General features: G+C 44.7%; 1 protein-coding gene across 28 annotated transcripts in view; it reads left to right on the forward strand.

Annotated features, from left to right (window-relative positions):
- The window catches only part of CAMK2G (calcium/calmodulin dependent protein kinase II gamma), a 241,591-nt gene that overhangs the window by 112,763 nt on the left and 113,062 nt on the right, over positions 1–15,766 (forward strand). For 16 of the 28 annotated variants that reach the window (XM_064430432.1, XM_064430451.1, XM_064430436.1 and 13 more), the window contains exon 5: positions 11,108–11,202. In XM_064430432.1, the coding sequence (XP_064286502.1) occupies positions 11,108–11,202 (95 nt within the window). Of the gene's footprint in view, positions 1–8,917; positions 9,252–11,107; positions 11,203–15,766 lie in introns of those variants that run through there. The other 12 variants (XM_064430449.1, XM_064430462.1, XM_064430456.1 and 9 more) reach the window with 9 other exon arrangements.

Consider the following 15,766-nt stretch of genomic DNA (forward strand, 5'->3'; position numbering starts at 1 on the left):
CCGCAGTACCTGCATCTACGTGGCCTGTGCACCATCCAGGCACATGTACATGTGCACACCTCAGCATGAGTCGCCTTATCCACATCTTTGTGACCAAAATCATGCTTCTGCTTCATGTGCTTGCACACACCTCTGTGATTTGCAAGTATTCAAGAAACAAACAGCCATGAGCTAGCATCTTATTCTCTTGCTGGGATGTATTTTTTTCACTGGTACTTCTCAAATGTAACAGAAGGTCCTTAAACATGGAAATAACACCCTTGTCTGCAGTATAGAAATTAGATACTTGAGGGCTTCTGAATGTGCAAATATTTGTGTTTCCGCACAGTCAGGTGTGTTTGCCTACTGCCCTTCAAAGGCAGGAAGTCTGTGTCACTGCACACTCACAGTGGTGGATTCTTAATGGGGATCCCAACCCAAAGTGACAGATGTTGGGTGTAATTTTTTTTTAACCTGTCAAGAATCATCTTTTTTTCCTTTGCATTTTATTTTTATTAACAAGATACAAGGAACAAAGTGCACTCAGGAGGTGTAGAATGCAGTGGCAGTCACAGCCATTCCATAGAAAAGAGACACAGGAACATAAGAAAGGTTTAGTGAGTTTTTAATTGTGGATGGCACTCCATGCTGAGCCATAATTTTGGGGAGAAAGCTGATGAGAGCTGCACGCTTAATTCAGAGTGGCACTACTGCATTACCTTCAGCCAAAATCAAGATCCACAGGAAAGTGTCTGTATCTGTTCATGTTGGAGGAGCAACCTGAATTCTGCCTTCCCATGACAGATGCACTCCCATGAGGTCATGAGAGAGTCACTGTCCCACTCTCTGGCTCATTTCTCTCATTGTAAAACATTATTTACTTCACTTATTCCCACAGGTTTTGTGGCTGTAATGGGGTGTTTAAATCATTATTTTACTATTGCTCTGGCTGGGAAATCAGGCCTGTCTTTCTCACCGTGTGTTCCCTGTTTGTTACACACAGGCAGAACTGAAACCTGGAGAAGCCAGAGAGTCCAGCTGCTGGGTGGAGGTTTGCTGTGGTTCCCAAATACCCTCTTGCTGCTCTTGTTGGCTCAGGCTGTTTTTGTAAACATTCACAGGCCCTCTCCTTTGGATTGTTCCTTGGAGCCAGATTTTCTTTTGATGTGAAACAGGACATGTGTGTTAATTAATTTATTTTACTCAGGGTAGAAAATTACTGCCAATGTTCTTTGAAGAGTCCTGTGAGCCATCTCTCCCATCATGTAAACATTCAGGCAATTTTGGTTAAAATGTGTATTTTTTAAAAATGTTGCATAAATGTTAAACTGGCTGTTTTACAGTGGAGAGGTTTTACAGGCTCTTTTAAAAATATCAAGGTCATCTTTGAACAGTTACTATTTACACTGAGGAGGTGAAACACTGGACCAAGAGGATTCAAAGATGAAAAAAAGGAAAACCAGTATTTTCTGCTAACAGATGTTATTTGAGAGTTTTGTGCTGGTGAAAGTGATGGTGAAATACTCTGGAGATACTGCTTCTGCATTGACTCCTTTGTACTTGTACTGTGGACATTGTTAGTGAAAATACACCCTTCCTGCCTTAGTCCTAAATTTGAAAGGACTTCTGCCTGGTGATGACAGGAAAGCACAGGCTCTGTAAACGTTGATTTCCTGAGACTGCCAGGAGGGGCCAGTTCATGCCAATTTTGGCAGTGACGTTTGTGCTGTGGAAGTACACTACTTCATGGCTTATAATGGACCAGGAGCTTTGATGATTAAATGTTGCTTGTAATGTCTCCCAGATTCTGAGTAATCTCTCAGGATAAAAAGGTTTGAGAATCCCAGTGCTGGATGATTCTGTCACGTTATGTAGTCAGCACTCCCATGAGGGCAAGGAGCACAGGGTGTTCCTTGTGAAAGCCAAAAACTTTCAAACTGCAAGCTTAACAAAATTAATAATAAACCCCTGTATTTTTAAAATAACTTTCTGTTATTTTGTGTTAACATTAAATGACTCCAGTCATGGTTTGGTGCTTAATTGGTAGGGTGCTATGATTTGAGAGTTTAAAACTGATCAGTCAATGACATGCTACCAGATATGCACAGTATTTTCCCAAACAAGACCAGACAGATGTCTTGTTCTGAACAGTCTGCAGTTTGAGATTGATCCATCAATATACTATATGACAGCAAATTCCCCAAGGGAATGATTTGGTCTCTTTGTAATCTCAAGAGTCTGCACACACTTCAGGTGTTTAGCACTTTTATTCTGGGACAATAATCCACAACCATTTAAAACAAGAGCTAACAGAAAACTCAATGTAAGTTTAGTATCTCCCCAAGGACTGTGCCATAAATTCAACTGAGACGACAAGATGGCAAAATGGATAACGTGAGATACATTAGTCTAGCTTAATTTGAATTTAATTCAAACAGAGCTAGTAATAGCCAAATGTTTTGATGACTTTGGTTGTGAGAGTTAAACTGGAGGTTTTCTCAGTGATCTGTGCTCCCTTTTAAACAGCAGAAGACCAAAATTTGTTGCAGCTGGCACTAAATGGAAGTCTTTTCTTTCAGCAGTAGCAATAGATTGCATTGATTGATCACTGGAAACCAAATGCTCATTTCTCATTCCTTTTGGTTATGGGTGAACCCCAGCAATGAGGGAGTTACTTGTTCATATTCTTCTCAACACTCTGAAAGGCAGCATTCAGCTCTTGTAGCCTGTCCATCCATCATCTTTTTTGCAATATTAGCCTCCCCTGTGACAGGGACCTTAACTTAAAAAGAGGGAGACTCCATTCCAGGATGTGGCATTAGTTTTCAGTATTCATTCAGTAATCAATACCATTCAGCATGGTATATGTATAATTCCATACAATATTTTAAGTTGGTAGAGATATTTGGGATATAGGGAGAAATCTGTGTTCATCCTTTACGTAACAGTCATTGAGTCATGCCATCTTGTTTAAACAAACAGTGTGAATCTTAAAATAGCCCTGAACATTCCACTGCGATGGCCATATTCAAATGAATGTTCAAGATGTTTCCCCACTATCGTATACCCACAGAGTAACCCTTCAGTGACAGCAGAGCTGCCTGGAGTCACTCTTGAGCTAAACTGGGCACTGAGCATATGGATCTGTCCACTTCCTCTGGTGAAGCAGGAAAATCTGTTTCTCTGTGATCCATCCACCACGGGAGGCAACAGAAATGAAATGTTTTGAGGCTAACCTCATCTGATAGTGATTTTACCATACGAGTTACTGTTACTGGACAGTTTTTAAAGGAGTTTGTGGAACATGACCTTGTTGCCATATAAGTGGTGGGAAACTCGGCTCTTCACCCAATTAACAATTGACACTGGCCAGTTTCAAGAAGATAGAAGTGAAAACGTCGGGTTTTTAATGCATTATTATTAGTATTCTTACAGATACAGAACTAGAGGGAGTTATTACTGCTCACATTATCTGTCCAACTTTCATAATCCTTACTGTTTTCTATAGGGTCCTATGGATAAATTTCAGAGAATAATTTAGATGTAATAAAAGCATAACATGTTGTAAAACTGATCAGTTAAGAGAGCAGCCAGTAGACACTGTAGCTCAGCATTCAAAAATTGTTTAGTGATGCCTCTCTAGCAAATAAAGTTTCCAAGAAAAATCTGGAAAGGTGAGTCTTCTGAGCTCACCCAGTTTCTAACCTAGAGCTTGTGCTATTATTGAAGGGACTTGGATTTTCATGAGATGAAAAACATAAATCAGGCTGCTGTAGCCCATTCTGTATTGCTCTGTGGGTGAAGTACTCAGCTCTTCCAGGCTATCCATGGGTTCTCTTCCATAAGTTTTGCCTATATTATATGTAGTTGTGCAGGAATCCATAACAGCTTGTGAAATCAGTCAATAAACCTGCTATTGATCCCTTATTAAGGTAGGATAGGGCTCTAGAGAAAAGATAGTGTGGAGTGAGCTTTTGCCAGTTAAATATGCTGAATATGGACCTAATGCTTCCCTTTCCTAGCTGGGGACCTACCCCGTGCTTCTGACATCCAAAGTTGCAAGCTCTTCAAGCAGAGAGGGAAATACCTTGTGTCTAAGTGACATGGAAAAATCCCAGGGACAGGCATGTACCCCCATGGCTCACCAGGGGTGCCGGGGAAGCAGGCAGGCTGCCAGCAGGTACACAGAGCCTGCCAGAGGCACCCAGGCACTGAGACCCTGCCAGACACAGCTGCCCCCTGCTTGGTCTGAGCTCCTGGGGCAGTGACCCACAGCACTGAAGAGCAGAGATGTACAGAACAGGGCTGGCCACTTGGTCACACTACCTATACTGACCCTGTCTCGTAACAGTAGAAAGCACTCAGAGACATTAAAATAGAACAAATTTGCAATGAGATCAGGTTATATGTTTTATGAGCCATATAATTAACATGCGACACTCAGAGCCGTGGGATATTATTGACTTAAATAGCTTAGTAACTATCAAAAAGGATTAGGCGTTGACATGAAGCAGAATAACATGTGCACTGACACAAGCTAGGATCAAAATTACAGGGGCTACCAATCCTGGGGCTTCAGGGCACATTTTGATCATCAGCTTGGGGTCAGGAGGAAAGCCAGTCTCTAATCAAGAGGCATGCAATATGCACATGGGTCATAGTTACATGGATTTCTCTATTGGCCTGCTTTGATTCCTTTCCCTTTTTCTTCTCTGTCTTCCTTTCATACCCTTCTCTTCCCCCTCTCTTACATTTATCATCTGGAATAGGTCACCACTGAAGACAAGACACTAAACTAGATGGATGGCTGAATAGTCTCTACTAATAGGGTAATTTAATATTTGCTTCTCTCCAGAACTCTATCGTTTATTTCAAATATAAATTTTATATTCATTCACTAAAAAGTTCCTCTCTTTCCAATCTTCTTTCTATGCATGCTACTTTTTATTTTTATCAGCCTCACTTATAAATCCTCAGAGGTAGCAAATGAATGTCAGTTTGGGAGAAGGAAGAAGACAACCAGGCACATTAAATGAAATTGATTTTCTTGGTAGATACTCAACAATGGCATAAGCAAAAAAAAAATTTAAAATTTTGAGATTTTGTATAGCTAACATGAATGATCAGCTATGAAAAGAAGGGGGCTTTCTTCTGTGAAGTTGAATGTGAGGCCATGAACAGTAATGATTAAATGATGCTTCATTTAGGTAACTCTACATATTTCTTTGTAGATTCAGAAGAAAGATAATAGTTAAGAATTTCAAAACTTTTCCTCACATGCCAAAAAAACTCTCATTTTAAGATGATGGAATATTTCACACAATTTTAGATGTTTGGATGTTTTCTTTTGCATTTTCATTTGTTACTATACTGAAGTAATGTCAGGAAGCCCCACACAATAGCAAGGCAGGTTGAATTTTATGCCCTGTAATATCTCTCACAGAGATAAGACCTTCCTGGAGCTACTCACTTTAAAGAGACAGGCTGGAGAGCAGAGACGTAGAGAGAAAAAATGGCTGATTCTTTGTGGGACCCCAGGTTAATAGCAGAAATCCAGAAAATGTCTGTTTAAAAAATATGCCTACTCATTTTCTTTACTGCATGTTTCTTTTTTGGTACTTGCTTTGAACCTCCCCGACTGATTTCTAACTGCACCCATTCTTACCCTTCCCAAGTCCTTTACTTTTGCTAACACCCTTTCCTCCTATCTGGTACTAGCCAGCACTGCTCTACTCAGCACACAGACACATACTGCCCATGGGCTTGTTCAACCTTGCTGGAAAGATGCTATCATGCATCTTCTCCAGCATCCTTCCCATCTTCCACAGTGGTTTGAATTCCAGTTAGTTTCTGTGAAATATTTTTTTTAATCCTTCACTCTGCTTCCCTAAAGACCAATGCTTTTGTGTAATTGCCTTCCCACAGACATTCTTCAACATACCAAAGCTGACCTTAGGCTCCATGGACAGATGGGGCCTGATCCGAAGTCCATTAACATCAGAGGAAATGTCCATTTACGCCCATGGGCCTTGCATTAAATCCTTTGCATTTTACTTACTTTCTTTAGTGCCTCTTACTCAGCTCCAGTTATTAAAATCAGATTATTACCTCACAGATCCCTGACAGTTTAGAGTACTGTATAAGCCAAACTGTGTTACTTCAAAGATAGAGACCAAAACTGTCACTCTGCTAATGTGAAATCTGCAGCTGGCTAGTACTAAAAGCAAAGCTTTACTTCCAGATTTCAATCCTGCATGTAACTCAGGTCAGGATCTCACTGTTCATTAGCTGAATTTCCATTACAAGTGCACAGGCTCTCAAAACCATTTCTTACTGTTCAGATATTTTCTGGTCCCTGCAACATTATTCTGACCAGGCACCATCCAGATTCACCTCTGTTTGCAGTTTTGCTCTCAGTACAAGTAGACTGGAATGTCAGCCAGAACATCAATATTTCTTTCTGTTGACACAATACTCTCTTATCCATATTGCCACCCCTCCTCCTGCTTCATTTTGTCTACATTCCTGTTAAAAACTCTACTCCCATAATTTAGTCTCCCACTCAGTACTTGGTTTAATCAAGTCTGTCACTCAATTTATATCCCACTTCTCACTTAACACAAGTTTCTCAGTTAGCAATCTGTTTCTGTAGCACTTGCTATGCAGAACACATGGTTAGCTTTTCTTTACACACTTGCTCCTCTGTTCCCTTTCCGATTTCCAGACCTCACTTTTCCTTGTAGCACTTGAAGATGAGAAATGTCCTCTTGTCTCCCTCTTTTTACGTTCCTCATGTATTTTTATAAGACCACTGCCATCAGAGCTTCTTAAATATCATGGGGTGCTTTGTGTAGAGCATAGAACACTCCATGAGTCCAGTTAAAACAGTTTTCAACTGCAGAATAGCTCTCAGTTTAATACATAGTTTTAGATAAACCTCTCCTGTTGCTGTACTTTTTGGCCATGGCTCAGCTGCTTTCCTCTGCGTAAAAGTAAGATTCACTCCCTCTGGCTGCTTATTCACTATAGCTTGCTAAAATTTAGTGCTAATCCTCCACTCTCAGTTTTGTATTGTTGGAACAGAGCCCCGTTCCAGTTGCTCTGTACATCTTAACATTGGGGAATGGGTTGCATATTTCCTGATGACATCGCCTCGCTCAACCACAGCACAAACTCAACAGTTCACTTTTCCTGCACAAAGGACATCTAATGTCACTTTGGGTGGTGGAAATGCAGTGCCAGTTGTGTATCAGCAACATTGTCCACCTCTGTATATATAATCTTCCCACTTGAGTTTCACGTTATCAGCCAATTCCCCTGGTAAAGACCATGGGTTGTCAAACTGCTTTCCTCCTTGGCTGTAACTGTTCTGTTAAAGAAACTGGTGGACCACCAAATGAGGCTGTTGGAACAGTTTTATCGTGGCAGGAGCCTGATCAACTGATACCTGTTGGATAGATTATTTGTTGGTTCTCTGAATTATACAGCTGTGTCAGCAGGTTTCCAGGTTTAAATGCTGGCACTGGTGTAAGACGCAGAACGCTGTTGTTTCATAATCACCTTCTAGAGGTATTGCTTTGTTGTAATGCTACTGTTATGTTGTCCTACTTTTGCTATCTACTTTCTGCATAGGAGGAGGGAAATTTTGCCCACTGCATCACTTGGTGTAGTCTTTGCAGCACTGGGTTGGCTGCATTTAACCTGGAGACAGGGAGCAGGGGGTTTATGCAGGTGGCTGCTGTCACTGCTTTTCATATGATTGAATAACATGATGATTTCATAGTCCAGACATGGCGCAGAAATATATGGTACTTATACAGTACTCTTAATTTTCAGATCAGTTTAATGCTACTCCTGGCTTATGGTACAGTCATCTGTCTCTCTGAATGTTCTTAACACAGCTTGCACTCCCAGTCACGCAGGAGAGGCCAGTGCAGCCCTTCCCTCTCTGGCTGAATCAGTGACTGCCCTATATAAATCTGCATATTAAGCAGATTTGGCAATTGTTCAGACAGAGACAGACTCACTTAAGTAAAAGGAGAAAACAAACTTGCTTATGAAGGCACTGCAGCAGCAGTCTCAGATGCTGTGCTAGTAAAGACAGCACAGAGGCTGGTTTGTTTTCTTTTGTAGTTGGGAGACTGATGATTTCTGTTTGTCTTCTGCGTCCAAGTCCCATCACCATAAACCACGCGTGTGTGCGAATGCCGGTTCGCACTCTCTGAACAGTTCAAGCCATTTCGCGTGTTACCGCTTTACCTCTGCACCAGATGGTTCATTTCCTCGGGGACTTCCACACGCGTCCCCAAGGTCGGGCAGCCTGACAGCGCTCGGGAGCACAGGGCCCAACTTTGAGGTGGATCCGCAGAAAGGCTCGAGGCCCCGCTTCCCCGGGTCGCGGGCGGCAGCGCAGCGTGCCGGGCTCCCTGCGCTGTGCGCCGGGCTCTGGCTGCGGTCGGGACGGGCGGCGGCGGCCGGGAGCTGCCGCCTCTCGCTCCTCGCGCACGGAGCGGCCGGAGCGAGCCGGGCGGCTGCTGCCCGCGGGCCGCGACACGCAGGGGCCGGGTGGCCCGGCGTTAGCCCCGCTGACGTGCGCCCGGGGGAGGGCGGCGGCGGCAACGGCTCCCTCTTCCCTCCCCTCCCGCCGCACGCAGGAAGCTTATCCGGCCGCGGCTGGCCCGGCGCCCCTCGCGCGGGGAATTAAGAGAAATACCCGCGGTGCCCCCGGCCGGGGTCTGCTCCCGGCCGCCTGCGGAGCGCGTGGGGAGGGGGCCCGCCCGCCGCAGTCCGCCCGCCCGCCCTTGGCGCGGGGCGGGGGCGCTCACTGCAGTGCCCGCTCCGCGCCCGCGGGCGGGGGGAGCGGCCGCGCCCCGGCTGCAGCCCCCGGCGGGCGACGGCGCTGCGGGCGCCCCGGGAGCGCCCCCGGCGGCCACACCCCGCGGCGGGCCGGGGCCGGCGGAGGGAGGGGGCCGGCGCGGGGTGTCTCCGAGCCAGTTCTCGCGGTGCTGGCCAGGCTCAGCCTCCTTCCCCTCCCCGGCGAGCGGTGACTGTGCACGGCGGAGCGGGGAGAGCGCCGAGCCGGGCGCCGGGGGAGCCCGCGCCGCCCCGCCGAGCCAGGAGGAAGGCCGCCGAGCAGCGCGCCCGCCCGGCCCGTGCCCGCCGCCCTGCCCCATGCCCCAGCGGCGCTGAGCCTCCCGCAGCCCGAACATGGCCACCACGGCAACGTGCACCCGCTTCACCGACGAGTACCAGCTCTACGAGGAGCTCGGCAAGTACGGAGCCTGCTGCGCGCCCCGCGCCGCGCCCCGCCGCCCGCCCCGGCCCCGGGACCCACCGGCGCTGCTGGGAGCACTGTGCCGGCGACCCGGCTCTCCCGGGAGCCGGAGCAGGATTAGCTGTCGCGCTGTAATCCTGTTCTCCAGCCCCCCGTCCACCCCAGCGGCACAGCCGCCGGAGGGAAAGGTGTTCCTGCCCTCCTGGGTCGCCCCGCCGCAGCGGGTGTCCCTGCAGCTTGTCTCGGGCTGCGCGCTCCTGTTGCACCCCCAGATTTTCTCTCTTCCCTCCTTTTCCTTCCTCAGGACCTGGCTGCCCCGTTCTCCTTCCCGCACCGTCTCCCAGGTGCACGTTGCCGTCCCCTGCAACTGTTTCTGCGCTGGGACGCGACAGTGTTACAGCCACTCCGCGATGCTTCAGTCCCCACTTCCTTGTCCCTGTGAAAGGACCAGGTGCTGCTGCACCGCGCTTCTCTTCCCTCCCCGCTTCCTCGCTTCTTCCCTCCCTCTCTCCGCACTTGTCTCCGCATTGGCAGACTTGCTGCTGCACCTAGGACAGGGCTTTGCAGGGGAGCGCAGTTGGGCAGGAAAGCAGTGCAGAAAGGGCTGGAGTAGGATTATGGGGACAGTGCTTTCGTGGGTGCTGCTGCTCGCTCCCTCCCTTCCTGCACCAACTGCTGGGTTCTGCTGCATCTCTTCTCTCCAGCCCGGTGTCCCTGTCCCTCCCCAGGCTGCTGCAGCTGTGTGTCACCAAGCCCAGGCCCCAGTGCTGGTGCTCACCTTGATGCTCATTGGTTTGTATGTAGAGGTTGAGGAAGGGGATAAAAAGGCCAGGACTCCGCAGTATTGGAAGGATTCAAGCTATTTTAGGCTCCCTGAAGGACTAACTGTCTGTGGGGCCCTTGTGCAGCTTCTATTCCCCTCATAGCTGAAATACGGTCATTTGTCCCTAGACATGGGTTTGCATTCCTGATCTGAAGGACTTTTAATTTTCTGCTAGTTTTCTCATATTTGTCCTTTCCCCTATTCAGATCTTTTCTCTAAAGCTAGTTGTTGTTCTTTACCCACCATGGGTTTTTTGTTGTTTTTTTTTTTTTTTTTTTTTTTTTAAATAAGCTGTTTCCAAGTGCTAACTAGTGTAGTCCTGTAGATTTTCAGTCTCTGTCTTTTCACCTTGGTCTCTTGTATTCAGTCTTTTTCCTCACAGAAATCTTTCTTCCCTCTGTCTCATATCTCTTCTCCAAGAGTAATTCTCTTGAATAGTTGTAATAATACAAATAGTTCCAGTTTGAGAAATGTAGAAATGTAGAAAGCCTTGTAGTTTTCTACTCACTTCATTAGTAGGTACATGCCTATCCCCATTTTGCAAGTGGGTTGAGAGATATAAGAGAACTAGTAACTTCTGCAAAGTGTTGCAGTGATTTTGTGATGGAGCTTGCACTTGAGCATGGGAGACATGAGTCCTGGGTTTGTGCTGTGATTGCCGGGGATGCTGTCTCTGGGAGATGGACTTATCAGCTAGTGCTGTTCGGGGCTGTTTGTCTCTTGTTTATTAATCCCTTCGTGTCCTGTTTCTGGCCTGTGTGGTCTCTCTCTCCCCACACAGTGTGCTCTTCCTACTGCGCTGTCCATGAGGGAGCTTGAGGAGTCTTCAGGAGGCTTGAGTACCATATAGACTTAAGTTTTTTGCTGATCAGACAGCATGCATTGTTTATCAGATTCTCAGGTGTTGTGTCCCTCCTCTGGATGTCTTTTGCCCTGTCCTTAATCTGGTCCACTCTGGGAACAGGAATTGTTGCTATTATAGTTTCATTTTCAGTTTCATAGCACCTACCCTTTTTTTTTTTTTTTTCCAGGGGAGCCTTCTCTGTGGTCCGCAGATGTGTAAAGAAAAATTCTTCACAGGAATATGCTGCAAAAATCATCAACACCAAAAAACTGTCAGCCAGAGGTTAGTGTCGCTATCTACCTTTCTTCTCTATATTAGTAGGAAAATACTTCACTGGAGTTGAGGCTGTAATAAATTTAAGGGATCTGGAGTTTCTTGTTTCAGTCATTATTTTTAGGCATTTCAAAATAATTGAGTTGTGTGGTAAAGAGGAGCCTGAAAGAAGGTAGTGTAGAATGCATGTGTCTGGAAATGGATACTCTGTAAAGTGATGTTGTCTTTTTTCTTCTTGAGATCTTTCTTCTTCAACCTGAGCTAGAGGTAGATTCATCTATGTGTGTGTCTGTATCAATCACTCATAATAAAGAGAAGTGTTGCAGACTTATTTTGCTGAATGTCTTTTTTTACCTAGAAGATCTGTCTTACCAGAACAGATGTGATTATTTTTTTGAAAGATAGATGCTCTATGCCTTGCTGCTTTCATGCTGTAGTTAAAGGTGGTGTGTTTGGAAGCTAAAAAGTCTGCATTCAAAGGCAGAAATATGTTGGATGGAGAAATCTTGCCAATTTGACTTCTCAGCATATTTGAACAAGGGGCTTGTGCTTTCATTACTCCTGGAGACTTACAAAACCTGAAACTAGAGTGTAGTGTGATGAAAAGAGAAAAAATCTAACTCTTCCAAGCTATTAGTCTTCTGCTTTCCAGGGACATATGTATGCATAAAGGGTAGTAGACCATATAGTATGAGGGGAATGTGCATCTTCTGGTGTGTAGGGAATCACTACAGGGATTGGGTGGGGTGGGGTGGATGCGGGGGAGAGCGAGAGAAATTGAACTGCAGTGAAAGATGCTGAAAACAGGGAGTGCAACAAGTTGAGATGCCAGAGGCAACTCTTTCTAGAAAAGGTGAGCAGGAAGAGTTGTAAGTCTTTAGAGGCATTTCAGATGTCACAAAATTAATGTATGAAGCCTTTGACTATCTTGCTAGTTGAGTAGAGAGCTTAGTAGGGGGTGGACTGTGAAATGAAAGGGAAAAACATGAGGAGAAAGCAAATGATCTTGAGAAATGATTTAGAAGTGAATAATGTTTTACCTAATCCTTACAAAAAAGAAAAATAGAATATGTATTCTCATTTTTGCCAGAATATGAAATGTGATGATAAGAGCAGAAGACAGCTTGAAGAATAGTGAAAAATTTCCATTCATTTACTGTAGTTTGTGTGGTTTGTATAAAGAAGTAGTGTCAATGGTAGTGTGCTGTGAAGCAGTGATTTTTTTTCCTTTTTTCTTTTTCTTTTTTTTTTCCTACTTCTAGAAGCAAGCATATCTGCTAAGGTGTTTAGTATTTAGCCTGAGTGAGGTCATTTTGGGGACCAACCACTGGAGCCCTGGATTGTTAATGAGGTGGCTGCAGATCTTTTGAGAATCAGTGTCCCCTCAGTGGTCATGTGACACTGCCTGCTGATGTAGGTGGGATATCCAATCTCTTGAGTTCAAAATTAGTTCAACTTAATATGGGAGAGGTTTGAAGAGTGGCTTTGCTTTGCTGACGGCCATTAATGCTGTGTTTGCTCCACAGACTTCCCTGTCCATGCTGTAGTGAGGACTAAGCTCAGGAGAGCCATTTCTCATATGCTAGTGGACACCAGGCTGCCTGGGGAAGGGAGGGGGCAATTTGATAAACTGATTGCGAAGTTATTGTACAAAGGACAGGGCAGTGAAATTAACTCGGGAGTTAACTGGAGATAAGAAAAATGGGGAAATATGCATGCTGAATATAGTTGAAAATTCAAAAATGTATTAGTTGAAGGCCAAGACACTCAGAAAAACTGACTGAGTCAGTTTTTAAGTGTTTGGTCATTTAATGAATTACCGAGGGAGAATTGTATAGATTCTAATTGTTTTTCGTAGTAAGGTGATGACAGTTTAATGACCCAACAAGTAGGAAAAGTAAGTATGGGTGAATATAGGCCATGTTATGATCTATACTTACCATTTAGATTTCATACCTTCCTTTAAATAAAATACATTGAGGCTGCTAGCCTGGTCCTACTCAACTCAAGGCAACTGACAATGATATACTTAAACACGTACCAGTTAGGTAGGGTGTGAGGAGAACCAAGAAAGAAAATGTGTGTTTCTGCTACTACAGAGGAGTATCAGAAACAAGGTACTGATCAGGTTGTGTTGAAGTTTTAACTGAGAACTGAGGAATCTGTGAAAAGTGGATGGTGGCTTTAGCTGAATATGTAGGTTCCTCAGTTATTCCAGCTGTGTTTGCTGAGAGCTCAAGGGGTAAGTACAAAAAGTACTTATAGTAAAAGACTTGAGTATTTTGATAGGAAGTTAGTGAATTCACCTTGGAATAGGTCTTTAAAACATCGAAGGAGAAATGTGTGCTATTTAGACATTGCAGCTGTAAATCAGTGATTAGGGAGATTCAATTCAGCAACCTGAAAATGAAAGTCTTGGGAAAAGGCGTTTTAGAAAGCTGTCTCCCTAAGGAGCAGAATTATGGTGTTAATTCTGCAGCATCTTGGATATGTGTTGCCTGATGTGTCCTTTCCCCAAGCTGGCACTTCTCCTTGGGCTGTCCATGTCTCTGCCCATCAGTCCCTCTGTCCAGGGCTCTCCTGTGCACCCAGCTGCACACAGGGTAACCCACCCTCCTGACCTTCCTCCCACACTGCTGGTTTTCTTCTAGGCACAGTCAGAGAGCCAGAATATTTCCCTGTGTGGGGACAGCCAGCCCCTCTCCAACTTAAGCAGAGCTACATTTAACATTTTATACTATCTCTAGCAGAATTTGAACCTGTATGGACACCTGATGCAGTAACTGCTACTTCAAGAGTCAGCATCTTGCAGTTGCTGCTGCAAAGTATAGCCCATTGCTGCTTCACAGAAGTGTTGCCTGCTCTAGTGCTTTCCTTGAATCTGTTCAAGGCAATGGTAACAGCCTTGCTCTCCTTCTGCAGTACTTGTTGTTACCTTTGTTTTTCAAGACTTGTGATGAAGAAATACTACATAGGTGACTGGGAAGTGATGAAAAGCTTACTGTATGTGGCTGAAAAGGAGAAAGAGGAACGCTTCAGGGTGAATTATATACAATGAAAGGGTGAAGACTTGAAGAGGCATGGTGTTTCTCTGTGAAAGCAAGGAGGATGGACAGGGTGCTGGTCCTAACAGCTTCAGTCTGGTAAACTTCACCCTTCATAAAATACCAAGTCAGCAGTTGAGAGGAGTCTCTTTTTTATATTGTCTGTGATTTTTGGATGCCTATTCTCTCTTTTAATAAGTTTTGTCAGTAAGAACTGGTCTAAATTAAAATTCATATTTTGGCTTTAGTGAAGTATTTGCTATTATTCATGCTGTGTTGATGCTTAAGACTCCCCAGTGAAGACCATGCCAAGAAGTTTAATGTTAAATAGGGTCCAAATGCTTGTGGAAAGGGAGAGGAAACAGACTTCACCTTAGTCAGCATTCAGCTGACATATAAGAGCAGTTGTTATTACACATGGAGGAAATACAATGCTTCAGTCATCTGAAATTCCTATGGGATTGAATGCACGGACTTTTACCAGCGCTACGGGTAGAGGCAAGTAATAACTGTAATTTTTTGAAAGTTGTCTTGTGGCTTTCACCAGAATACTTTTTTGAACATGAAAATTCATAGCAAGTAGTGCTACAGTGAAGTTCAAATAAAGTAAAATTACTTGCAGTGATCAAAAGATCAAGAGAGAAGCAGCAGCTTCAGTAGCAGTAGGGAGATATCCCCAATTTGACTTGCCAGCATACACTTCAAGAGAGAGTCTGGCTTTTGAAAGAGGTAGGCAGAGCTTTAGGATTTTATAATTTTTAGGATGTTTTTTATACCAAATAATATTTATTGATCCTGCCACCATCTGTAGTATTTCTGCCCTTTTTTCTTAGGTGCAGAAGAAAAAATCTCTGTGTATTACATCTATTGCTAAATTTTAATTTGCTGTTGAAAATCTGTGTCTTTTAGCTCTGGCAAATGACATCTCTTGATGAAAGAATTAAAAACAGCTGTCTTGTAAGTTAGTCCACTGTCCTTACTATGGCTTTGCTTTTGACTGTGAAATAGAGGTGGCTTCTCTCCCTCCTTTTCGTCTTTCCAAATTTGTAAACCAGATAAAAATTTGCAGTCTACTGATTTATTTTGTTGCTGTTCCTGTAGGAGATTATGTGGATTGTGGGAGGAGCAGGGAATTACTTCTGTGTATCAAACCCCAACAGGAAAAAAACACTCTTTATACTTCCAACTCTGCTATTTTCCCACACCACTATTGTCCTGGCCTTTGGTTCTGTAGTGGCTGCTGATTTGGGCTTTACAATATGTTTTGTTGAAAGTGTCAGCAGCAGTTCCCCTGGACACTAAAACCTTGAGGTTGAATGCTTCAGAGGGAGTTTAGCAGCATCAGTCCCTAGCATCTCTCTTGATCTGGTCTGTACGTGTTCCTAGGTGCTGCTTACACTAAAACTCCCTTGGACTGCTCCTGAGGCTGGCAGGTTTCGGGTCTCTGTGGGGCAGTGCACGCTGCTGGAGCTGCCTGTGTGCAGGCTGCTGCACTGCAGCGGGGCCACCGGCTCTGCTGGGGCAGGCGA

Source organism: Passer domesticus, chromosome 8 (assembly GCF_036417665.1).
Source record: "Passer domesticus isolate bPasDom1 chromosome 8, bPasDom1.hap1, whole genome shotgun sequence".
Taxonomy (NCBI): domain Eukaryota; kingdom Metazoa; phylum Chordata; class Aves; order Passeriformes; family Passeridae; genus Passer; species Passer domesticus.